Source organism: Pelophylax lessonae (genome assembly GCF_965119305.1).
Source record: "Pelophylax lessonae genome assembly, chromosome: 1".
NCBI classification, from domain to species: domain Eukaryota; kingdom Metazoa; phylum Chordata; class Amphibia; order Anura; family Ranidae; genus Pelophylax; species Pelophylax lessonae.
The window spans coordinates 854,459,133-854,486,684 of record NC_138768.1 but is presented as its reverse complement, the minus strand read 5'-3'; the positions used below and the strand labels follow the sequence as shown (position 1 = coordinate 854,486,684).

General features: G+C 44.0%; 1 protein-coding gene across 2 annotated transcripts in view; it reads left to right on the top strand.

Moving 5' to 3' along the window:
* EXOC6B (exocyst complex component 6B) overlaps positions 1-27,552 on the top strand; it is a 566,827-nt gene that overhangs the window by 235,024 nt on the left and 304,251 nt on the right. For both annotated transcript variants that reach the window (XM_082264382.1, XM_082264381.1), the window contains exons 7-8: positions 913-1,083; positions 6,648-6,716. In XM_082264382.1, the coding sequence (XP_082120508.1) occupies positions 913-1,083; positions 6,648-6,716 (240 nt within the window). The remainder of the gene's footprint in view (positions 1-912; positions 1,084-6,647; positions 6,717-27,552) is intronic.

Below are 27,552 nucleotides of genomic sequence, written 5' to 3'. Positions count from 1 at the left end.
GCCCTGGTTCCCTAGCTCTGCTGATTCTCCAGTACTCTGCTCAGCTCCTTTTTTGGTCACTTTTATTGCTGTCAAAATGAATTTAAACATCCCTTATGACATCAATAGCAGTGACAGGTACTCTACTACTATTAGACCCCCGACCTCTCTTTTGGGCTCCGATGCAGCCGATCAGACACAGGTCGGTCTGATCGGCTGCTTCACTGGCTGCTATGCGGCCAGTCAAAAAAGAGCTAAAACCGGAGGTGATGAAAAAGTAGTTGCTTCCAGGTTCTCATGTCACACAGTGGGAGAAATAATTTCAGTTCCTCTCAATGTGAGTTTGCAGCTGGATCCTGACCTCCGCACTGTTACTGGGCTTCCTGATCACTCAGGAGAGGCCCAATAATGGTGGCAGGAAGGGGGCGGGACGCCCTTCCACCACCTGTAAAAGTATTCCAGCGGCTACTTAGATGCTCAGGGTACTTTTACTTGAAAAAGAATCGCTGGCATTAAAAACGAATACCACCTGGACCATGGTTGTTGCCTCAACCATAATTCCAGTATAACCGCTTCCCTACTGTGACGTGTATGTATACTATAGCTGGTAGAGAAGGGGTTAGATAATGGCTTGAAAATTTTTTATAAAAGGCATTGCTTTTCTTTCCCTTTTGGTTCTCTAAACCCCTGTCTGGGAGCACACACCATGCAGTCATAGACGAGCCGATTTAGGGTAAACATTCACCATGTAAATTGTCGACACTATAGAAGTACCTGTGATAAAAAAAATAATTGATTGGATTGGCGGCTCTTATATTGCCATATCCCTATTGTATGTATTTGATTGTAGTTCAGGGTTATCGTGTTATATTGCGTGTTGCAGTCTGTGCAGCATGGCCGTGTTCCATCATTCATGTCTGCCTTTTTCTCTAGGCCCAGCAACAGAGGAGTATGGACAACATGCTGTCCGTGCAGTCCAGAGGAGGCTTTGGGAAGAGGTATAAGAGACACCTGTGCCCCAGTCCGGAGGTGAACGGCACCAGCCCCATGTCAGAGCAGGACTCCGGGATCCTGGATGTGGAGGATGAAGATGAGGAAGAGGGGGTAACACCATATTCTCTTTATCAATAACTTTTGTGTGTGACCACAAGAAAGATCAGCCAGGATTGAGATGATTATTAAAGTTCTGGTTATTTTTATTTGAGTTGAAGTAGTACTTATTGGGCATATCAGTCCCTGCCCTCTAAGGCCCATTTCGCTCAGGCTTCAGCTTATATAGGGGCAGTGTGAACAGCAAGCTTTGACAAAGCATTTGCAGAGCTTTCAGCAAGCTTTGTTGAAGCTTCTAAAGTCCCATTCAGCTCCAGTTTGTAAATGTTGATCACAGACCCTAATGGAAACGCTGATTATCACTTTAAACAAGCTGCTAGCAGGCTTAAACACTACTTGAAGCTTGTTGAAAGCCTGCTGAAACCTGCTAGCAGCTTGTCTAAAGTGCCGATCAGCACTCGTTGGGACATATAAAGGGTTAGAGAAAGATGCACAAAGCTGGCCGAAAGCTTTGCAAAAGCTTGCTGAAAGTTTCATAAAAGCTCGCTGTTCACATTGCTCTTATACAAGCTGAAGCCCATGTGAAACAAGCCTGAGGTCCCTACCTCACATGTGTACATACAGTGGGGAAAATAATTTTTTGATCCCCTGCAGATTTTGTAGGTTTGCCCACTTACAAATAAATGATGGTCTATAGTTTTTATCGTAGGTGTATTTTAAATGAGACAGAATATCAACCAACAATCCAGAAAAAAACACGATACAAATGTTATATATTGAGTTGCAGTTCAGTGAGTAAAATACGTATTTGATCCCCTACCAACCAACAATAATTCTGGCTCCCACAGACTGGCTACAGTATGTTCTCATGTGGTACACAGATTAGTCCTGCCAATTTTAACAAGGTGCTCGACAACTTATGTGTATAAAAGACACCTGTCCACAGAATCTTTCTTCCATTCAAACCTCACCATCATGGGCAAGACCAAAGAGTTATCAAAGGATGTCAAGGACAAGATTGTAGACCTGCACAAGGCTGGAATGGGCTACAAGAGTGTCAGCAAGTAGCTTGGTGAGGAGACAACTGTTGGAGCGGTTATTCACAAATGGAAGAGATACAAAATGACCATCAATCGCCCTCAGTCTGGAGCTCCATGCAAGATTTGGCCTCATGGGGTAAGGATGATCATGAGAAAAGTGAGGGATCAGCCCAGAACTACACTGGAGGAGCTTGTGAATGATCTCAAGGCAGTTGAGACCACAGTTACTAAACAAATCATTGGTAGAACAATAGTGGCCTAGTCAGTCTCCAGTCCTTCATCCTATAGAAAAATTTTTGGAGGGAGCTGAAACACTTCGAGTTGCCAAGAGACAGCCAAGAAACCTTAGGATTTAGAGAAGATCTGTAAAGAAGAGTGGACAAAAATCCCTCCTGAGATGTGTGCAAACCTGATAACTAACTACAGGAAACATCTTACCTCTGTGCTTGCCAACAAGGGTTTGAACACCAAGTACTAAGTCATGTTTTGCTTGGGGATCGAATACTTACGTATTTTACTCACTAAATTGCAACTCAATTTATAACATTTGTATTATGTTTTTTTCTGGATTTTTGGTTGATATTCTGTCTCTCTCATTTTAAATACACCTATGATAAAAACTATAGACCCTTTATTTTATTGTAAGTGGGAAAAAATTACAAAATCTTAAGGGGATCAAATAATTATTCATTCATTCACACTTCATCTCAGAACCACAAACTAAAAACGCTATTTAATTAATTTTTATTATTAAAAGAAAACTCCCCCATGCATGTCTCCATGCTTTCTTTTGTTGAGAAATCACTTTGAAAAACACCCCCCTAGCATTTCTGCATGTGTCTGTCTTAAGTAAGGGCAGATTCATGTAGCATTCATTCAGATGATTCATGTAGCATTTTCTTCCTTGAGTCCATCTGCCCTTAGCTCATGCATGCCGGCAGGAGCGTGTGCTTAGCTGAGAAAACCCCTCCTCTTCTCTTCCCCTACTGAAGACTCCTAGGATGTATGACATCATTTGCCTAGGCAAGAAACCAGGAAGTAACTGAAGAAATGTAAAAAAAAAGTTTAAAACAAGTAAATATGTTGTACTTTCCTATCTTATTTGCTAATGCTAGCAGAATGAGGTTTAAAAATAGTCAATGTTGATTGAGAGAGGGACGTTTTACTTTAATGTTGAGCTACACTACATCTGAGCACCATAAACTAAAAATGCTTTTTAATTCATTTTTAAAATACAATGCAAACTCATAATATAAAAAGTTGGGTTTACATATTCTTTAAGGCAGTCACAGCCGGGAGTTGCTTTGGTATCTAGCAGCTATTACAACTAATTAAAAAAAAAAAAAAAACTTGTCATGGCCAGAGTAGCAGTGTACTTCTGGCCCGCAGCACCACCATTCCAAGATTGCGCGGTGGACTGTCAGGAGTGGTGCCCACTCAGTGGGGTGGACTCGGGTTGGTAGGCCCTTTCTGTGCCCTTCCTTGGTTTCTCCCCCTCACTAGCTGGGTTCCCCTGTACTGGTCACCCTCACCTACCCCCCAGTCTCCCCTCAAGGTGCACAGGCTGTTGTGGTGTATGGTATGTCATTGGTGATGGGCTGGAGGGAGGTGGCAACGCGCCATCGGCGGCTCATTTTCTGATGCTTCTGCAGGGAATGGCTTGTGGACTACAAGTACCGGTATAGCCGGTCTGAGTCCCAGGTGCCGTGCCAAGCCGCCATTTTGTTGTGGATGGCTGTATACAGTTTTGGCGGCCATTTTTATGTGGTCTGGCGGCCATGTTTTTGGAGTTTCCCATTGAAGTCAATGCAGCGGCCATGTTCTTTTAGCCTGTGGAGCAGTGATGCGGCGGTGGGCCTCTAGTGGGAGTGACAGTGGGGATTTTCTATCGATATCAAGGACGCTTACCTTCATATCCCAATATATATATATATATCTATGGGCATCAGCGTTTTCTTCACTTTGCCGTGGGAGAGGAGCATTATCAATTTGTGGCGTTACTTTTTGGTCTTGCCTCAGCTCCGCGGGTGTTCACAAATGTGTTGGTCCCCATGTTGACCTTGCTCAAGCAGAAGGGGCTTGCGGTACTGGGGTACCTCGATGACCTTCTTCTGCGGGTAGAGTTTTTGTCGGCTCTAGAGATCGATCTGGATATCACTGCGAATTCTTCAGGAGTTCGGCTGGATGCTGAATTTTCAGAAATCAGCTCTGATTCCGTCCACCAAACTGGACTACTTGGGCCTGACTGTAGCCTCAGCCTGGGTGTTTCTTCCGGAGGCGAAACTGCTGAAGTTGCAGGAGGGTATTCAGCTCCTGTTGTCCAACCAGCTGTCATCTCTCAGGACTTGAACGTAAGTGCTGGGTTTGATGGTCTTTACCTTTGAGGGTGTTCAGTTTTCTCAGTTTCATACCAGACCTCTGCAGAAAGAAATTCTGACCAAGTGGGATAAAAATTCTCAATCATTGGACAACCTGATTTAGTTGAGCCGGGATCTCTGATTTGGTGGCTCCGTTCCCCAGTGCTTCGGCAAGGGAAGTCCTTTCTCCCCCTGTATTGGACAGTAATTTCCACGGATGTCAGTCTGTGCAGGTGGAGCGGTTTTCTGGGCTCAGATTCCGCTCAAGGTGTTTGGACTCGGGAGGAGTCCAGTCTGCCGATCAACATCCTGGAGATTCGGGTGATCAGGCTTTGCCTGTCCCAGTGGACTGATTGTCTGCAGGAGTGGCCGGTAAGTGTTCAATCGGACAAGGCCACTTCTGTGGCATATGTCAATCATCAAGGACGCACAAGAAGTGCCCTAGCGGCCCAGGAAGTAGCCGGCATTCTAAGGTGGGCAGAATGATATATTTCAGCCCTCTCTGCGGTACACATTCCAGGGGTGGAAAATTGGCAGGCGGACTACCTCAGTCAGCAGGCGTTGCAGCCGGACGAATAGTCTCTTCACCCAGAAGTGTTTTAACAACTGTGTCTCTAGTGTGGTACCCCCAATGTGTATATGCTGGCCTCTCGTTTCAACTGGAAGGTTCAGAGGTTTTTTGGCAAGGTCTACGGATCCTCTGGCCAACCCCGCCGATGCTCTGGTGGCCTCTTGGGGTCAGTATCGCCTAATTTACGCTTTTCCTCTACTACAACCTCTGCCAAGACTGCTGCGCAGAATCGAGGTGGAAGGGATTCCAGTCATTCTGGCGGCACCAGACTGACCTAGCCTGTCTTGGTACGCAGGCCTAGTAAGGCTGGTAGTCGATGCTCCTTGGAGACTTCCTCTCAGAGACAATCTTTTGTCTCAAGGACCGATCTTCAATCCTGATTTATGGTCGCTGGTTTTAACGGCATGGCTATTGAAAGCCAGGTGTTGAAGGACAGAGGGCTGTCGGATTCTGTGATTTCTAAGCTGTTAAAAGCTAAAAAATCGACTTCAAGGAGGATCTATCGAGTTTGGAGGGCGTACATTACTTGGTGTGAATCTCTGGGCTTTTCTCCCCGTGCCATTTTCTGTGTCCCGCCTGCTGGAGTTTCCACAAGGTGTAGATCATTTAGCTCTGGGCACCATCAAGGGCCAGATTTCCGCCTTGGCAATGTTTTTCCAGTGGCCGTTGGCCACAAACCCCTTGGTTCACACTTTCCTGCAGGGGGTTCGCCATTTGTCTCCTCTGGTGCAATCCACGGTACCTCCGTGGAATCTTAATTTGGTACTGTTGGTACTTCAGAAACCTCCTATTGAAAATATTTGTGAACTTCCTCTGATCACTCTGTCACAGAAGGTGGCCTTTTTGGTGGCTATTACTGCTGCGCGTAGAGTGTCTGATTTGGCTGCGTTGTCCTGTCGGTCACCTTACCTGGTGATTCACAGGGACAGGCGTTCCTTCCTAAGGTCGTCTCGGGGTTTCAGTTAAATGATGATATTGTGTTGCCATCTTTTCGTCCTAAGCCTAAACATCCTAAAGAAATTGCCCTACATTCCCTGGATGTGGTTCGGGCAATTAGGGTGTACCTGGCGGTGATGGAGTCGGTTAATAAATCGGATTCCTTGTTTGTCCTTATGGATGGATCTCGTAAGGGGCAGGCCGCGTCTGCTGCGACCATTTCCAGATGGAGGTGCAGGTCTATTCCATTAGGGGTCAGGTTCCTCCTTGCCCTGTCAAGGCGCATTTTACAAGGGCGCTTAGTGCCTCCTGGGCCTTCAGGCTTTAGTGGTTCAAGTGTGCAAGGCAGCTACGTGGTCGCCTTCCTTCCTTCCTTCCTTCCTTCCTTCCTTCCACACCTCCCGCCACGATCTGCCTGCATTGCATAGAGTGATGGTGTCACTCTAAAAACTAAAACTAGGTATGTATTGAAAATGGAAAGGATTTTTTATTTAAAGAAAAATATTTGATGTTGATTGGGTGGGGGTCGGGGAGAGGAGGACTTAGGGGAGGAAAAATATAAGAAGAAACTTCAATAACATTAATTATTTGGTTTGATTAAAAGCAATTATGGTTTGTGGATAATCCAAAATCTCTATACTCTATATACAATGTAAAGTCTTTACTTTGATATTATGATATTCTTCTGTAACGGATGTCCTTTCTGACTTTCAGGCACTGGGCACGAAGGACCTGGTGGACTTTTCTCCGGTATATCGCTGCCTACACATCTACACTGTGCTGGTGAGTGCCTCACACTTCATAGTGGGCTATAGAAATCCAACAGCAAATGGTACCCAATGTTTTGACTACCAGAGGAGATCATGGTGTCCACCCTATTTATGTACACTATACAGGGAAACATTTATGGACATCTGACCATCACTCATATATTAACTTTTTAAATATCTCTTTAAAAACCACAGGTATTATTAAAGAATTTGGCTTGCTCTAACCTTTTACTGCAACCACCATATGCCGTAGGTCGGTGACGGCAGGGGTTTGTACATACTCTCCTGGCATCTGCAGCTGGGGGAAATCTGACAAGGCAACTGTTGGCTGTCAGATGGAAGCTATCCATTGGCTGTGCAGCTGCTGGATCCCTTCCACATCCCCCACAACTTCTGGTCTTCCCCCTGCCATGATTCTTAGCCTTTGAGCACCCATTGGTGGACCTAGGACTGTCATGGCGGGTGCCGCTGGGTAGAAGGGAGAGCAATCATGAAGTCTTCATTCGCTGATCTCCTCTTACTGCTAAAGGATCTAGAAGTAAAACTTCACTTCAAGGTCCTGGTGTCTCTTTCCCTATCCGCTATGGCCGGCGGGGGGAGAAGCTAATGGAGCACTACATTCGTTTCATTGGAGGGCATGTGAGACATCAGGGGTCTTGAGGACCCCAGAGGTTTCATTACCACTTGAGTTTCTGAAGGTTTTGCCCCCTTCCTAACCAGGCCATTTTTTGCGATACGGCACTGCGTTACTTTATCTGACAATTGTCGTGTGATGTTGTACCCAAAAAAATGTTGTCCATTTTTTCCCCACAGAGGTATTTAATCACCTCTGTGGTTTTTATTTTTTGCGCTTAAAACTGGTGATTGGTTTGCGCAAAAATTATAGCGTCTACAAACTGAGTTATGTTTCTTAATTTTTTTTTTTTTTATTAGTAATGGCGGCGATCAGGGACTTATAGCAGGACTGCGATATTGCGGCAGACAAATCGGACAACCAACTGACACTTGACACAAGTTTGTAGCTGCTGACTTTAAATATAAGAACACTTATCAGTCCAAGGATCCAGTGTTATCCTCACCTGAGCCGATTCTTCAATCGACTTCAAATGCAGGCACACTCTCTACCTCATCCATTTAGAGAATTCTTTGCTGATTGAAGTAGGTGGAGATGCGGGGGTGTGACGCCTTGTCCAATTGGAGAATGCTTTGCATTCATTGAGAAAATGCAAAGCAGTCTCTGAATGACACCTGTGCTTAGTGGCTGAACTCCTTTGTTCACAATGCAGCAGGACAGCCGCTCAGCATGGAACCTAGAAAATAGTAGAGATCACGGAGTAGCGGTGCCTCTTTCAGTTATTTCCAGCTTCCAGGGGCAACAGCCATGTATGATATATATATATATATATATATATATATATATATACATAGTTAATGATCCCAGGTATGATATATACATCGTTATTGGTCCCAGGTATGGTATATATATCGTTATTGGTCCCAGGTATGGTATATACATCGTTATTGGTCCCAGGTATGGTATATACATCGTTATTGGTCCCAGGTATGATATATACATTGTTATTGGTCCCAGGTATGGTATATACATTGTTATTGGTCCCAGGTATGGTATATACATCGTTATTGGTCCCAGGTATGGTATGTACATCGTTATTGGTCCCAGGGGTATGGTATATACATTGTTATTGGTCCCAGGTATGGTATATACATTGTTATTGGTTCCAGGTAGGGTAAAGACATAGTTATTGGTCCCAGGTATGGTATATACATAGTTATTGGTTCCAGGTATGGTAAATACATAGTTATTGGTTCCAGGTATGGTATATACATAGTTATTGGTCCCAGGTATGGTGTATACATCGTTATTGGTCCCAGGTATGGTATAGACATCGTTATTGGTCCCAGGTATGGTATAGACATCGTTATTGGTCCCAGGTAGGGTATAGACATAGTTATTGGTCCCAGGTATGGTATATACATAGTTATTGGTCTCAGGTATGGTATATACATAGTTATTGTTCCCAGGTATGGTATATACATAGTTATTGGTCCCAGGTATGGTATATACATAGGTATTGTTCCCAGGTATGGTATATACATAGTTATTGGTCCCAGGTATGGTATATACATCATTATTGGTCCCAGGTAGGGTATATACATAGTTATTGGTCCCAGGTATGGTATATACATCATTATTGGTCCCAGGTAGGGTATATACATAGTTATTGGTCTTAGGTATGGTATATACATAGTTATTGGTCTTAGGTATGGTATATACATAGTTATTGGTCTTAGGTATGGTATATACATTGTTATTGGTCCCAGGTATGGTATATACATAGTTATTGGTCCCAGGTATGGTATATACATCGTTATTGGTCCCAGGTATGGTAAATACATAGTTATTGGTCCCAGGTATGGTATACACATCGTTATTGGTCCCAGGTATGGTATACACATAGTTATTGGTCCCAGGTATGGTATATACATCGTTATTGGTCCCAGGTATGGTATATACATCGTTATTGGTCCCAGGTATGGTATATACATCGTTATTGGTCCCAGGTATGGTATACACATCGTTATTGGTCCCAGGTATGGTATACACATAGTTATTGGTCCCAGGTATGGTATATACATCGTTATTGGTCCCAGGTATGGTATATACATCGTTATTGGTCCCAGGTATGGTATATACATCGTTATTGGTCCCAGGTATGGTATATACATCGTTATTGGTCCCAGGTATGGTATATACATCGTTATTGGTCCCAGGTATGGTGTATACATCGTTATTGGTCCCAGGTATGGTATATACATCGTTATTGGTCCCAGGTATGGTATATACATTGTTATTGGTTCGAGCTGGAACAATGTAACTATGTATAAAATATCCTGGAACTCCTCTCTAACAGAGCTAGGGGAAAAATTAATTTACCTTTTATATTTGATCAGCCCAAAGCGAGGTGAAATGATTTAGGATTTTCTAGGGTTCGGCCTCTTTCTGTCATTGCCTACCTTGTCCTCAGACCATTTGAGCTGTCAGTCAGCAGAGATCTGCTGGTGGTTGAATTTTAGGTGAATCACAGCGCTGTACCGATCCCTTGCCCCCAGCACTGACATTAATCTATCTCCTATGTGGGACATTACTTCTAGAAACACCCATCTTGGGGGATTTCATTCATTGACGCACACATGAGTCACTTTGAATGCCTGGAAGACGCGTCACCCATGTCATGACATCTATTATTTTGTTTCAATTTATTTTATAGAAAACCATATGGTAAAAATTAACACAATGTAAAAAAAAAACAAATATGTACACACTGTTGTTTTCCCATGACTTTGAGGTTGGGATCTCCCCAATAGAACTCCCTCTCTTATGAAATTCCACAGATGATGGTACTGAGCTAAACAATAGAAAGAATTAAATCTGACCTCCGGCCTCCCCTCCAGTCTTGCACAGGTTTACCAGCTCCTCTCCTAGACTGAAATGGCTTGTTCTAATTTCACTGCACACTGGGAGCTTCTCACAGAGTGCATTAGAAGCTTCAGCAAGTCAGATAGAACCCCACCTCATTTCCTCACTGGAGGACATTCAGCATTATCTAGTGCAGCGGTCTCCAAACTGAGGCCCAGGGACCAGATGCGGCCCTTTGTTTGCTTTTATACAGCCATTTGAGGACTATTTCTTCCACTGATACCAACAGTGGGGCATAATTCCCCCCACTGACAGCAATGATGGGCCAAAATTTCCATCCAATGACACCAATGATGGGCCACAATTCCTTCCAATGACACCGATAATGGGACACAATTCTTCCTATGACACAGATAACGGGGCTCAATTTCTCCTAATGACATCAGTGATCGGTCACAATTCCCCCCAATGATACCAACGATGGAGCCCACGGACACCAGTGATGGGACAAAATTCCTCCCAATGACACCAATGATGGGGCACAATTCCTCCCAATGATTTCAATGATGGGGCACAATTCCTCCCAATGACACCAATGAGGGGGCACAATTCCTCCCAATGACACCAATGAGGGGGCACAATGACACCAATGAGGGGGCACAATTCCTCCCAATGACACCAATGAGGGGGCACAATTCCTCCCAATGACACCAATGAGGGGGCACAATGACACCAATGAGGGGGTACAATTTCTCCCAATGACACCATTGAGGGGGCACAATTTCTCCCAATGACACCAATGAGGGGGCACAATTTCTCCCAATGACACCAATGAGGGGGCACAATGACACCAATGAGGGGGTACAATTTCTCCCAATGACACCAATGAGGGGGCACAATTTCTCCCAATGACACCAATGAGGGGGCACAATGACACCAATGAGGGGGTACAATTTCTCCCAATGACACCAATGAGGGGGCACAATTTCTCCCAATGACACCAATGAGGGGGCACAATTTCTCCCAATGACACCAATGAGGGGGCACAATGACACCAATGAGGGGGCACAATTCCTCCCAATGACACCAATGAGGGGGCACAATTCCTCCCAATGACACCAATGAGGGGGCACAATGACACCAATGAGGGGGTACAATTTCTCCCAATGACACCAATGAGGGGGCACAATTTCTCCCAATGACACTGATAATAGTGCACAATTTCTCACCATAACACTATGATGATGATTGGGAAACAATTTCTCTCAATGATGATATTGATGGGGCCCAATGACACCAATGATACAAAAAAATGCAAAACAAATCGCAAAGGTGATCAAATACCACCAAAAGAAAGCTCTATTTGTGGGAAAATTAAGACATTGATTTTATTTGGGTACAGCGTCACACGACCGCGCAATTGTCAGTTAAAGTAACGCAGTGCCGAATCACAAAAAATGGCCTGGTCATTAAGGGGGTAAAACCTTCCGGTCCAGAAGTGGTTGAAGCCACAAACATATCAGTCAAGCATTGTTGAGATTTGTTCATAAATTCTAAAGCTCTGGGAGTGAATGAATAAAATAAATCTGATTTGTGCTGGATCTGTGGACCTATATGGGAATATCAGTCAGATTTCGGTCATTTTTTCTGTAGGTCCTGGGAATGTGAAGCAGCCTCTGAGGAGTGCGTGTGTTCCTGTGTTAGGAAAGTTTGCGTTTTGGTATGTCATTACAGTTCCCGGGAAAGCCACAATGAGAGGTTCATTTTATTTTCTTTGTAAAGATCAGACGGGGGATACGGGGACGTGTCTGCGCTCGCTCCTGTTTGGGTTAGTAACGTTTTCTCGTGCTGACGGTGAGAGGGCCGAGGTCTCCCGGAGTTTACCTGTGATGTTGGCAGGTGTCTTGTCTTCTCTTGCATGGTGACAGCACAGATCACCTAAAGAATTTTATTTCCCCCCAAGTTGTATATTGTCTGCGTGTCAGCGTCCAATCACGTCCCCTAAGATTCACACGGGCTCTCTGGCGGTTATTGGCACACTGAGGGATGGAGCTGCTTGGTCAATATGAAGCTTTCACCACATGGAGAAAGCTTTATTGAAAATGGGAAGAACACTTTCTTCTCTTATTATAGGGAAGTAGGGTAAGTTGGCGCTGCCAAGAAATTATAAATAGATTAGTAGGTAAAGTGTGTTGTTGTTAAAAACCAAATAAATATGGGCAATTGCACTAGACCAATAAATAGGTAATAAATATAGAAACACACAATAATATAAATGGCAATAGTACATAATAAATTATAAGTGATATAGTGCAGCTCAAAGTGACTAGTGCTGATTAAATATACATAAAAATTCATAAAAATTGAATAGAGATATAGGTGAAATTAGTGCTACCATATAAATAATTGGTAAATCTATAAAAGTTCCCAAGTGAATGAAAAATATATACAATTAATAGAGGTGTATAAGGTGACTCTTAAACGTTGTAACAAAGTAATCTAAAAAACAGATATTCTATATCAATAAATTAGGTGATTATTAGTGAATCAAAAAATATATATGTGTATAATTAAATCAATATAGGTGATCCGGTAAAAAAGTCCATATGAAACAATTTCCAAAAAAGTCCATAAGTGGTTATTATAAAAATAGAATAAAATATATAGGTGAAAATTTTCTTTTTAAAGAAAAGGAATTGGTCCCAGAAGTGGTTCCAAAACGTGGGTGCTGGGTGAGGAAATCAGTGCTCCCCTCTCTGTACTTCCCGCACTCACCAGAGGGCGGCACCCCTACAGAGGTAACCAGCGTGTAGAACCTTAGGGTAAATCACTCAGCCAAACAGGTTTCAGTCTCCACTCCTTTTGGGGTTATTCCTAATTCCACTTTCCCATAGGTATGGTTACAAACGATATTTCATCATACAGGCAATCCCTCCATAGGTGGTATACACAGATGTCCGATGGTATAAGAAAAAAACTCTATATAGTGATGTACCGTTTATCAATCGAGTTTATTTAACATAAATTTTAAGTACTCACATTTAAAACAAATGCACAGTGACCGTAGGTGAGTAGGGACCGCAAACCCCTCGTACAAAGCCATTTGCTACAGTGCAAGCCGATCAGTGATTTATGGCCGGCAGCCGCTGAGTGAATGACAGAAGAGAGCTCTGTGTTGGTAAACAACACAGAGCTCTCTACAGACAGCAGCAATGTGCCGTTTTTTTTTTTTTCTTCCTGCAAAGCTGGGAGTAAAAACCGGCACATTGCTTAGTAAAAACACCTCACAGTACACACATTACACAATTAGGCACACAGTTAACCCCTTGATTGCCCTTAGATGTTAACTCCTTCCCAGCCAGTGTCATTAGTACAGTGACAGTGTTTAGTATTTGACACTAATACAGTAATCAGTGCTGTTAGTTCCCACCCAACATCAGTTAGTGTCAGACTGCTTGCCGCTCTATCACAGTCCCGTTATAAGTCACTGATTGACGCCATTACTAGTATAAAACAATAAATAAAAACTCCAGTATATACAGGTGCAACTCAAAAACTAGAATATCATCAAAAAGGTAATTTATTTCAGTAATTCAATTCAAAATGTTAAACTCATAATATATAGATTAATTACACACAGAGTGTTCTACCGTAATTATCGGCGTATAACACGCACTTTTTCTTCCTGAAAATCGGGTTCAAATAGTGTGCGTGCTTTACGCCGATTTTTGCATTTGGCTGCCTTGGAGAGAAGGGGGGGGGGGGGGCTCTGTATTACGAAGGGGGGGCCTCTGTAATACAAAGTCCCGTCTCCTGGACCAGCGTTGGACCATTGTTCTGTCTATCATAGGAGCCGGGAGGCGGGACTTCGTATTTAAGAGGGTGCTGAGTAAACGGGAGATCTCTGCTCTGTGTAATCTGATGTGAAGCTGCAGATGGGCACGGATCAGGCTGCATTGATGGGCAATGTGAAGGCTGCAGATAGGCATTGATTAGGTTGCAATGGTGAGGCTGCAGATGGGTGCTGATCATGTTGCAATGGGGAGGCTGCAGATAGGCACTGATCAGGCTGCAATGGGGAGGCTGCAGATGGGCATGGATCAGGCTGCAATGGTGAGGCTGCAGATGGGCACTGATCAGGCTGCATTGATGGGCAATGGTGAGGCTGCAGATGGGCACTGATTAGGTTGCAATGATGAGGCTGCAGATGGGCACTGATTAGATTTCACTGGGGAGGCTGCAGATAGGCACTGATCAGGCTGCAATGGGGAGGCTGCAGATAGGCACTGATCAGGCTGCAATGGGGAGGCTGCAGATGTGTACAGATCAGGGTGCATTGATGGGAAATAGTGAGGCTGAAGATGGGCACTGATCAGGCTGCATTGATGGGCACTGATCAGGCTGCATTGATGGGCACTGATCAGGCTGCATTTATGGGCACTGATCAGGCTGCATTGATGGGCACTGATCAGGCTGCATTGATGGGCACTGATCAGGCTGCATTGATAGGCACTGACCCTTATTTTGCTTCAAAGTTCTTTATTTAAAATGTGAGGTTTTTTTTTTCCTGAAATTTTCCTCTTAAAATTAAGGTGCGTGTTCTACACCTGTGCGTGTTATACACCGATGTATATGGTATTTCATGCATTTCTTTCTTTCTTTAATTTTGATGATTATGGCATACAGCTAGTAAAGACCCAAAATTCAGTATCTCAGAAAATGTGAATATTGTGAAAAAGTTCAATATTGTAGACTGATGGTGTCACACGCTAATCCGCGAATTACCTGTAAAGGTTTCCCATGCCTTTAACCACTTTGAAACAGGGCATTTTCACCTCCTTTCTGCCCAGGCCAATTTTCAGCTTTTAGCGCTGTCGCAATTTGAATGACAATTGCGTGGTCATGCAACACTGTACCCATATGAAATTTTTATTATTTTTTCCCCAAAAATAGAGCTTTCTTTTGATGGTATTTGATCACCACGGGGTTTTTTAATTTTTGGCTAAACAAATAAAAAAAGACCAACAATTTTGAAAAAAAAAATATTTTTCTTAGTTTCTGTTATAAAATGTTGTCAATAAGGAAGTTTTCTCCTTCACTGATGGGCACTGATATGCAGCACTGATAGGTGGCACTCTGACAGGCAGCACTGATGAGGAGGCACTGACAAGCAGCACTGATGAGGAGGCACTGACAGGCATTCCAGATGGGAACTGATTGGCATTCCAGATGGGAACTGATTGGCATTCCTGATGGGCACTGATTGGTATTCCTGATGGGCACTGATTGGCATTCCTGATGGGCACTGATTGGCATTCCTGATGGGCACTGATTGGCATTCCTGATGGGCACTGATTGGCATTCCTGGTGGGCACTGATTGGCATTCCTGGTGGGCACTGATTGGCATTCCTGGTGGGCACTGATTGGCATTCCTGGTGGGCACTGATTGGCATTCCTGGTGGGCACTGATTAGCATTCTAAGTGGGCACTTGTGGGAATATTTGTGGGCACCACTGATGGGTCTGCACTCCTAATAAATGCGCTGATTATCCCTGTCAGAGATCTGCTTTTCGGCTCTCCTCTACTCGCACCCTGCCATCGCGCATAGAGGAAAAGCCAATAATCGGCACTTCCTGGTTACGATTAGCTGTGATGGGGCACGGCTAATCACATGGTAAAGAGCCTAGGTCATACTAGCACTACCGATCTCTGCACTGCGCGCCCTCTGCTTATCCTGGTGGACAACATATGATGTCCAGTCAGGATAATAAAACCACCGCCAGGCTGTCATTCTGCTATAGGCCGGGCGGGATGTGGTTAGGTGGTCTCTCAGTCTGATTTAGTGGATTACACAATCTTGGGGAATATTTCTGACTTGACAGTTATCCAAAAAGACAGTCATTGACACCCTCCACAAGGAGGGAAGGTCACAAAAGGCCATTGCTAATGAAGCTGGCTGTTCACAGAGTGCTGTATCCAAGCATATTAATAGAAAGTGGAGTGGAAGGAAAAAGCGTGGTAGAAAAAGGTGTACACTCAACATGGATAACCCGAGTGGACTACAGCCGGTGTCGGTGCTTTAAGAGCCACCCCACACAGACATATCCAGCACATGGGATACAACTGTCGCATTCCTTGTGTCAAGCCACTCCTGAACCAGAGACAGAAGCGTCTTAGCTGGGCTAAGGAGAAAAAAGAATTAAACGAATGCTTAGTGGTACAAAGTCCTCTTTTCAGATAAAAGTAAATTTTGCATTTCATTTGGAAATCAAGGTCCTAGAGTCTGGAGGAAGAGTGGAGAGGCACAGAATCCAAGTTGCATGAGGTCCAGTATGACGTTTCCACAGTCAGTGACGTCTTTATAGGATGTCTCCAACTTACAAGCTGATCTCAATGCACTGTTTCATTGGGCAACTATGTGGCAAATGAGGTTTAATGTTGATAAATGTAAAGTTATGCACTTGGGGGCTAAGAATATTCATGCAGCATACATATTAGGGGGAGTAGAACTGGGGGAATCCATAGCGAGAAGGATCTGGGTGTTCTGGTAGATCATAAACTTAATAATAGTATGCAATGCCAAGCCACGGTTTCCAAAGAAAGCAAAGTCCTTTCTTGTATTAGGAGAGGCATGAGACTCCAGAGAGAGAGAGATAATTTTGCCCCTGTACAAATCATTAGTAAGACCTCATCTGGAATTTGCAGTTCAGTTTTGGGCACCAGTTCTTAAAAAGGATATCGGGGAACTGGAGAAAGTGCAGAGAAGGGCAACCAAACTGATAAGAGGCATGAAGGAGCTCAGCTATGAGAAAAGATTAGAGGAACTGAATTTATTCTCTCTTGAGAAGAGGAGAGTAAGGGGGATATGATAAACATGTATAAATACATAAGGGGTCCATATAGTGAACTTGGTGTTGAGTTATTCACTTTAAGGTCATCACAGAGGACAAGGGGGCACTCTTTATGTCTAGAGGAAAACAGATTTCATCTCCAAATACGGAAAGGTTTCTTCACAGTAAGAGCTGTGAAAATGTGGAATAGACTCCCTCCAGAGGTGGTTCTGGCAAGCTCAGTAGGTTGCTTTAAAAATGGCCTGGATTCTTTCCTGGGTGTATGTAATATACAGTGGGTACGGAAAGTATTCAGACCCCCTTAAATTTTTCACTCTTTGTTATATTGCAGCCATTTGCTAAAATCATTTAGGTTCATTCTTCTTCCTCATGAATGTACACATAGCACCCCATACTGACAGAAAAACACAGAATTGTTGACATTGTTGCAGATTTATTAAAAAAGAAAAACTGAAATATCACATGGTCCTAAGTATTCAGACCCTTTGCTCAGTATTAAGTAGAAGCCCCCTTTTGATCTAATACAGCCAGGAGTCTTTTTGGGAAAGATGCAACAAGTCTTTCACACCTGGATTTGGGGATCCTCTGCCATTCCTCCTTGCAGATCCTCTCCAGTTCTGTCAGGTTGCATGGTAAACGTTGGTGGACAGCCATTTTTAGGTCTCTCCAGAGATGCTCAATTGGGTTTAAGTCAGGGCTCTGGCTGGGCCATTCAAGAACAGTCACGGAGTTGTTGTGAAGCCACTCCTTCGTTATTTTAGCTGTGTGCTTAGGGTCATTGTCTTGTTGGAAGGTAAACCTTCGGCCCAGTCTGAGGTCCAGAGCACTCTGGAGAAGGTTTTTGTCCAGGATATCCCTGTACTTGGCAGCATTCATCTTTCCCTCGATTGCAACCAGTCGTCCTGTCCCTGCAGCTGAAAAACACCCCCACAGCATGATGCTGCCACCACCATGCTTCACTGTTGGGACTGTATTGGACAGGTGATGAGCAGTGCCTGGTTTTCTCCACACATACCGCTTAGAATTAAGGCCAAAAAGTTATATTTTGGTCTCATCAGACCAGAGAATCTTATTTCTCACCATCTTGGAGTCCTTCAGGTGTTTTTTTTAGCAAACTCCATGCGGGCTTTCATGTGTCTTACACTGAGGAGAGGCTTCCGTCGGGCCACTCTGCCATAAAGCCCCGACTGGTGGAGGGCTGCAGTGATGGTTGACTTTCTACAACTTTCTCCCATCTCCTGATTGCATCTCTGGAGCTCAGCCACAGTGATCTTTGGGTTCTTCTTTACCTCTCTCACCAAGGCTCTTCTCCCCCGATAGCTCAGTTTGGCTGGACGGCCAGCTCTAGGAAGGGTTCTGGTCGTCCCAAACGTCTTCCATTTGAGGATTATGGAGGCCACTGTGCTCTTAGGAACCTTAAGTGCAGCAGAAATCTTTTTGTAACCTTGGCCAGATCTGTGCCTTGCCACAATTCTGTCTCTGAGCTCTTCAGGCAGTTCCTTTGACCTCATGATTCTCATTTGCTCTGACATGCATTGTGATCTGGAAGGTCTTATATAGACAGGTGTGTGGCTTTCCTAATCAAGTCCAATCAGTATAATCAAACACAGCTGGACTCAAATGAAGGTGTAGAACCATCTCAAGGATGATCAGAAGAAATGGAAAGCACCTGAGTTAAATATATGAGTGTCACAGCAAAGGGTCTGAATACTTAGGACCATGTGATATTTCAGTTTTTCTTTTTTAATAAATCTGCAACAATGTCAACAATTCTGTGTTTTTCTGTCAGTATGGGGTGCTATGTGTACATTCATGAGGAAGAAGAATGAACTTAAATGATTTTAGCAAATGGCTGCAATATAACAAAGAGTGAAAAATTTAAGGGGGTCTGAATACTTTCCGTACAGACTGTAAGTGGGTACTAACATTTTTTTTTAGGTAAAGTTGATCCAGGGAATATCCGATTGCCTCTCGGGGGATCAGGAAGGAATATTTTTCCCCTGTTGTAGCAAATTGGATCATGCTTTGCTGGGGTTTTTTCGCCTTCCTCTGGATCAACTGTGGGTATAGGATTGTGTATATGGGATTGTACGGTTGGGTTTTCAATACTGCTTTTTCTTTTTTTTTTTTTTTTTGATTGAACCAGATGGACTTGTGTCTTTTTTTAACCTGACTAACCATGTAACTATATGTTTGAAAAATTTCTGGGCAAATACCGTGCGAGATAAAAAGTTGCAACGACCACCATTTTATTCCCTAGGGTCTCTGTTAAAAAAAAATATATAATGTTTGGGGGTTCTGAGTATTTTTCTAGCAAAAAAATTGATTTTTACATGTAGGAGAGAAGTGTCAGAATTGGCCTGGGTGGCAAGTGGATAACTGGTGGAAATCACACAGGAGGAACATAAATCACAGGATATAAGTAAGATGTTGATTGGGGCATTTTTACAATTTCATTTCATTTATTTGTTATAGCGCTGCACTGATCTAGACTATTGTATCAGTTTACAGGGATGAGACAAACCATTTACCACTGGCAGGAGTGATTAACCACTTTACCGCTGCTCACCAGAGCTCTACTGCGGCAGAGTGGTTCGTTATCGTCTGGCGACGTAGACCTACGTCGCCAGACACTATTCAGTTACAGCGGGAGTCGGGCCAGGGGAGGAGGGGCGGTGATCGCCGCCGCTCTTCCCCGATCGTCAGGGAATCGAGTCTGGAGATCCGCCCCCTTGTGTAAACAAAGCAGGCGGATCTCTTAAGTGACAGGCAGGGTCAGATTGCAGGGTTCAGCATAGCTCATCCTGCGATCTGTCCCTGTGTCACTCAGTCACATCCCCCCACACACGTCAGTAAGCACCAAGCATACATTAACCCCTTCCTCTCCAATAAAATTAACCCCTTCACCGCCAGTGTCATTTTTACAGTAACAGTGCATATTTATAGCACTGATTACTGCAGTAATGTCACTGGTACCCCCAAAAGTGTCAAAAATGTCAGTCAAGGGTCCGATCTGTCCGCCGCAATGTCGCAGTCCCGCAAAAAAATCGCAGATCGCCGCCATTACTCGTTAAAAAAAACGACAGAAATCTTTCCCTTAGTAAACGCAATAACTTTTGCGCAAACCAATCAAAATACGCTTATTGCGATTTTTTTTTTTTTTTTTTTTTTACCAAAAATATGTAGCAGAAAACAAATTGGCCTAAAATGATAAAAAATTTAGATTTTTACTTTTTTTTTGGGGGGGGGGGGGGGGGGGGGAGATTTCATATAAAAAAGTGTGAAAAATATTGGGTTTTTTTCAAAATTGTCGCATTTTTGTTTATAGCGCAAAAAGTAAAAATCGCACAGGTTATCAAATACCACCAAAAGGAAGCTTTGTGGGGAAAAAAGGACGTAAATTTTGTTTGGGTACAGCGTTGCATGACCGCGCAATTGTCCGTTAAAGTCGCACAGTGCCGAATCGCAAAAAGTGGCCTGGATGTAAGACAGCAAAATCCTCCGGTGGTAAAGTGGTTAAAATGATCCGCTTTTATGTATTGATGTAAAACCTTTAGGCCCCTTTCACATGGGCTTTCCGATCCGCCTGTCAGTTTTTCAGGTGAACCTGATCAGATGCTCCATGCATCCCTATGGAGCAGCGCATGTCAGGGGAGACATGTCCGCTGACACCCACTGCTATCCGATCCGATCCGGTTTATGAAATCCGGACAGATGGAAACTTTATTTCCCATCCGTCTGGAGGATCGGATAGGATCGGATGAGAATTGACAGGCGGTCCGTTCTCATCCGATCTCCCCATAGAGGAGAGCGGGGGATCTGACAGCTCTGTCTGTGCACACAGAGCAGAGATGGAGCTGTCATCTTCCTGCCCAGTGGGGATCGGCGGATCGATCCCCCGCTGAGCAGAACGGACTCTGTCGGGCGCACCGCCCGTGTGAAAGGAACCTTATCCTAAAAGGAAGAAAACAGTTTGCTGTAAGTGATTATAAAATGTGAGCTGGAGTTTGGCTTAAATTCATTAGTGTATCTAAATCTGCTAATACATTTAACAGTCCCCTCCCCCCAGACTGGCAATGCTGCTGCGCCTCTTGTGTTCATTCATTCAGAGTTGTGTCTACTAATACAGGAGGTGTGGTACTGATCAGATCACCGGGTTAAAACAGAGGAGAAAAAAAATGCTAAAAAAGAAAATGAATGCAGCCACCACTTCTAATGATTGGTAAACTAAAATAATACATTTTGGGTTAAATATCACTTTATGCTTATTTAGGTTTTGACTGGACTTCTACTTTAATGTAACAAAAAAAAAAAAAAGCTTTCCGGAGACCTCACCTTACTAATTGTGTGATTCCGAGAAATGCATTAACGTAATATTACCAATAAATGATCCCTTTCGTAACCTTTTTTCTATTCCTCGATGTTCTCGCCTTTCTATCATTTCATCACCGGGGGATTTTTTTTGTTTACCCTTCTCCAAGAAGACAGCCGCTTGTTTCATGCTGTGACCTGTATGGAGAAAGACGCTCATTCATACAACCTGTGTTGTCTCTGCTATCGCTCTCCCTTATTTCTTGGCAGATATCTTCCTTTTTACCAGTAAAAGCCTGGGACCATTCTCCTTCTCAGAGCTTCTCTGTTTCATCATTAAAGGCTACGTTCACCTTTTGAATAAGATGGTCTGTGCAATTTAGAGGCCCTAGTAGGGTAAAACGTGTTGTGTACAATTTTGAAAAATATTGCGTCACCAGTTCTGGACCGGAAGATTTCCCCCCTTAATGACCAGGCCCTATTTTGCGATACGGCACTGCGTTACTTTAATTGAAATTGCGCGGTTGTGCGACACTGTACCAGAATAAAATTGATGTTCTATTTTTCCCACAAATAGTGCTTTCTTTTGGTGGTATTTTTTTTTTAACCAAACTTTTTTATTAGTAAAGTAGACATGTACAAGTAGAAAAATCAGACTTTTCCGTACATTAAGGCCCCGTTCACACAGGGGGGATCCGACTTTCCGAGGTCGCGGTGCGAGCAGCGCGCCGCGACCTCGGAGCGGCCGGCACGGACTTCATAACATTGAAGTCTATGACGGTAGCTCCGGGTCGCCCCAAAGAAGCTCCGGACCCTTTTTCTAAGTCGGAGCGACTTGTGTCGCTCCTATTAGAACGGGTCCGCAGCTTCCCTATGGAAGGCGACCTGTCGCCTCACAGGTCGCCCCAGTGTGAACGGGGACTAATAGCATAACAAGTTGCATGACAAAGGTAAACAAATACAGACTAGCAAATGTCACTAAAGCGTCAAAACATCGTTGAACCCTATAATGTCTTGCTTAGCTACTGTGAAGGTAGTTCTTTCTCCACACACTAATTACTACTACATATCCTAACTACGCATACTGTTCAGATATCCTGCTAGGCTAGGAATGGACAGCAAAGAGATACTCGTCACCCCCAAGGGGAACACACTGTGATCGAGTACCCCTTAGTACTGCTATTGGAGGAGGCAAGTGCACCACTACCGGCCCCCTTAACCCAACAAGGTTAGGCTGAGTTCGGCAAAATTTTAGCTAAAGGAACCACCGCCGCCCGCAGGCTGGCCTACAATAGGGTTCTCCTGTAGCCCGCGTGACCCTAAGCACGAGATTAGGCTGGACAAGGGTAGGAATACAGGGGTAAATAAAGAGAGGCATGGAGGGGTTGGAGAAGAAGGGGGGGGGGAGATAGGGGAACAAAGAGAAGGGGGAGGGGCAACTGGGAGCCTGCCACTGGAGGAAAAGCCCGGAAATTGCTCCGAGTCGCTTCAAGCTTGCGTCAGAGGACCTGAGAATCCTAAACTATCTGTATTCAACACTAAACCTTGTCAGTAGAAGCCTTCAGCCAAGAGTCCCATTTCTTATGGAATGTACCTGCCCTTCTTTCTTTATAAGCCAGCATCCTTTCCATTTCACATTGAGAATGTACCCTCCTCTTGATATCAGTAATACAAGGGATTTTAGGAGATCTCCAAAGTGCGGCTATCGCTATTCTAGTGGCAAACAATATATGTGCCGCTATTATTCTACTTTGCAAAGGGAGCTCATCCACTCCTATACTTAAGAGTGACATAGCTGGGTTCAGGGTACACTGTGGTTCACATATGTGTGAGAGTAGAGAGGAAACCTGTCTCCAGAGTGGGCGTACCTTCGTGCAGTCCCATAGCACATGATACAAGTTACCCCTATCCTGGCACTCCCTCCAACACATAGGTGAGATGTTAGAATCTATCGCGTTCAGCCTAGAGGGGGGTCATGTAGTACCTATGCAGAATTTTTTGGGCATTGTCCCAATGGTCAACACAGGCCGAAGCCTTGGTGTTAAGTCTTATGGCGGCAGACCATTTAGTTATGTGATAGTCTTGATCTAAGACTTGTTCCCACTTTAGCATAGGTTGGGATTTACGCACTAGCGAATAGCCTATAGAAGAGCGAGATACCTTTACTTTTGAATTCCTGGGAGCCTACAAGGAATTTCCAGATATGGAGGGGCACAGTAAGAGTGGGGAGGGGGGTGCTTTTATGCAGGAGTGTATTCGGTGCAGGGTGAAAGCTTCCAACACACTGGGCTTTCGGTTAGTAGGTTCCTGAAAATGAGATCCCTGCTGTCGCCAAATGGATACTGAAAGACCCGGGATCAAGTGTGGGTAAACGGCTAAAGGGATGGAAAGTTTTTTTACCCTCAAGTCGCCAAAGTCAGTCCTGAGAAGTCTCTGCCACACAGATATAGAGGCTATAATAGTCGGGTATTGAGGTCTCTTGACGTTGTGTGCAATGCACACAGCCATCGCTAAAGCCGGTAATTCATGGCCCACAGTCACCTGTCGTTCAATTTGATTCCACCAGTTATCTTCCTGACTTGAGAACCAGAATTGTGTATTGCTTAAAAGCACTGCATAGTAATAAGCTTGAGCGTCTGGTAACCCCGCACCGCCTACATTTTTTTTTTTTTAAACTTCAACTTTATTAACTCATCAGTTATACAAAAGGAGAACACGACACCCTCTGCAAAGGGGATATAAATGCAATCACTGCACCCAACATGGGCACAAAACAAGTATAGCAAACGAGGTGGATGTTACAGAAATCTCGTAAATCATTTCAACAGGGAATACAGAAGGGGGGAAGGGGAGGGGAGTGGTAGAGGTAAAAAATCATGGGTCGTCAAGTAAGCAATACAAATATATAAGTATATCCTCATTATACAATAGCACTGATATAGGGGTCCAAGCAATGAGAGAAAAATAGGCACCATACCTCACAGGTCTTTCAGACGGCTCACAGCTCCAGGAACAGATCCTCCATGCCCACACGCTCCTCCAGCACACACATTTCGGAGGACTAAGCCTCTCCAGTAGCACAGGTCTCGACCATATCAACCCAGTCTCCCCAAATTTTAGTAAACTTAGCCGGGCAACCCCTGGCCTCATACGTTAATTTGTAAAAGGGAAGAACCTGGTTGACCATACTCTTCCAAAGATTCAAGGAAACACTGGACGTGTTGGTCCACTGCATCACCACCGTCTTCCTGGCATAGAATAGTAACAATCTGAGAAATTGTTTTCGATTAGAGCGCAAACCCACTTCCTCGAAGATTCCTAAAATGCACCATTTGGGGTTACAGACATTGGGAAGGCCAAAATGAGCAGCCAAAAAACCTGTAACCTGCGACCAAAAAGGTCTAATTTTATCACAACCGCCTACATTTTTAGATTCATAAAGTTTGGATATAGCTATCCTAGGTCTCTTTCCGTCCCAGATAAACTGCCTGAGTTTGGAAGCCAGTTTTTCAAAGAACAAATGGGGGATAGGAATGGGGAGAGTTCTGAAAAAATATAGCAACTTGGGGAGGATTTGCATTTTGTAAGCTGCTATTCGTCCTAGCCAGGACAAATGAACTTCCCTGATCTGTTGGAATTCCTCCTCTATTTGGGACAACAGTGGTGGGAAGTTACATTTATAAAGGTTTTCAATCGGAGAGGTCAGCTGTATACCTAAATAGGTGATAGAGGGGTGGTCTCAGTCACATGTAAATAGGCCTCTGAGAGCTGACAGTTGCCTCTTGGGTATGCATACAGGGAGAGCAGAGCATTTAGTCTTATTCACTTTATATAGGGAAACCTTGCCAAAATTATCCAGGAAAGTTTGAACCGCCACTAAGGAGGTCTCGGGATTGGTCAAGGTAAGGATTATATCATCCACAAACAATCCTAGTTTGTGTTGAGTGGATCCTATTTGTATACCTGTAACGTCTGGATCCGCCCTAATGGCCTCCGCTAACGGTTCAATAACCGGAGAGAGCGGGCACCCCTGACGAGCCCGTTTGATAGGGTAAAGCTTTGTGATTCTTTTGGTGGTATTTGATTACCTGTGGATCGGACTTGTATTTCCAGCACATCCCACAGATGCTCAATTGAATTCAGATCTGGAGAATTTAAAAACAAGGTAAGTGAATAAAAAAAAAAAAAATTTAATTATCCAATTCTTTTTCAGGTAATTTAGAGCAAGCAGACGGGGTAAAGTTGATTCGCATGAAATTTGAATAGGAATGCGGTGGGATTCCTGTCCGAATCGCATGTGGTTTCCCCACACCGCTCCTGCTGAAGTCACTATGACTTGCCTGGGTTCACACAGGACAGAGAGTGAAAAAAGGTGGACTTTAGTGGAACAACATGACCTTTCAACAATAATTATTTAAAAATAATACTTTAGTAATTCCATAAAATTACTAGCCAGTATCCAGGTGGTGGGTCCAATGGTTGTAAGTTGATCTAGCGCAGTATATTTCGTGCTCACTTGCGCTTCTTCAGGAGCATACTATCGTGTAGCTGAGCATTACTTCTCTACGGATAGAAAAGGAGATTCATATGTGCAACAAATAAATTAAAAACGTATTCTACATATATCTATAGATCAATTTTTACTTACAGATTCATGTAATGAGAGGCACATTTTTTTTTGTAGTAGTGTCCACAGTGCCACTCTGTGGTGACACCCTTTTTGTCCATTATCTTCACACAGGAGCGGTGAGGGGAACCGCATGCGATTTGGACAGGAATCACACTGCATTCCTGTCCAAATCGCATGCGATTTGAGCCCATTTATTTTGTATGGGCTCAAATCGCACACTGCAAAGGTATCTCTTTCAGGTTTCAGAGCATTTGCACGAGTAAGAGTACTCATGCAAATGCTTAGTATCAACACGGATACCGGTACCTATTATTCACTTTAGTTATAATATAGATGATCGGTGTATGCGCCAAGCTGTACAGAAGACATTACTGGTAGGTTCATTGACTCCTTTCTTTATTGGCCATGTATGTATGTGAGTTAGGGACCTTAGATTGTAAGCTCCTTGAGGACAGGGACTGATGTGAATGTACAATATATGGCACTTTTCCACTGCAAGTACCGGCTCGGCCCTGCTTGGTCCGGTTTGCTTTTCCACTGCTGGTACCGCATGGTACGGTGTTGGAACGGTTCGGTACGGTACGGTATGGTTTGCTTTTCCACTAAAGTAGTACTAAAGTTAAATGGGTGGGATAACAACGGGGTGGGTGGGATTCTCTGACCAATCAGTGGCTAGTAGCGACTGCATGCAAAGGATTGTGGGATATGGTACCAGTATGGTACCTCTTGGAACCACAATCGAGTAGGTACTGTTTTTGAGAGCCGTACCGTTCGGTTCCATGCAGTGGAAAAGCGCCGCCGTACCGTACCGTACCGAACCGTTCCTACACCATACCATGCGGTACCATGCAGTGGAAAAGCACAAAAGCGAGCCGAACCGTTGGGTTCCATGCAGTGGAAAAGCACCAATACATACACTAACCGGCCACTTTATTAGGTACACCATGCTGCCTTTAGGTCCTGTTCACACCTGAGCGTTTTTTATCATGTAAAATGCTTATCTCTGAAGTTCCAAAACGCCCAACAAGCAAAATCCCATTCCTTTCAATGGTCCCTGTTCACATCTTAGCGTTTTGTCACCTGAAGCTCAAAAAAGTCCATGAGCTTCTTTTTTTTGGCGGATTACAAGCGTTTTTGGTCAGATGTCAATGCCTGCCTCCAAACTCCTCCAAAAAATGCCCAATAAAACACCTGAAAATTATACTCTAAGGCAGGGGTCTTCAAACTATGGCCCTCCAGTTGTTCAGGAACTACAATTCTCATCATGGCTGGTCATGTCTGTGAATGTCAAGAGTTTTAAAATGCCTCATGTGATGTGTAGTTCTGCAACAGCTGGAGGGCCGTAGTTTGAGGATCCCCACTCTAAGGTGTGAATTCTTGGTGGCATATATTCAGCAAGGTGGTGGAAACATTCCTCAGAGATTTTGGTCCATAGTGACGCGATAGCATCACACGGTTGCTGCAGATTTGTCAGCTGCACATCTCCCGTTCCACCACATTCCAAAGGTGCTCTATTGGATGAGATGTGGTGAGTGTGGAGGCCATTGGAGTACAGTGACCTCATTGTCATGGTGAAGAAACCAGTGGTGAGAAGATTGAAACTTTGTGACATGGTGC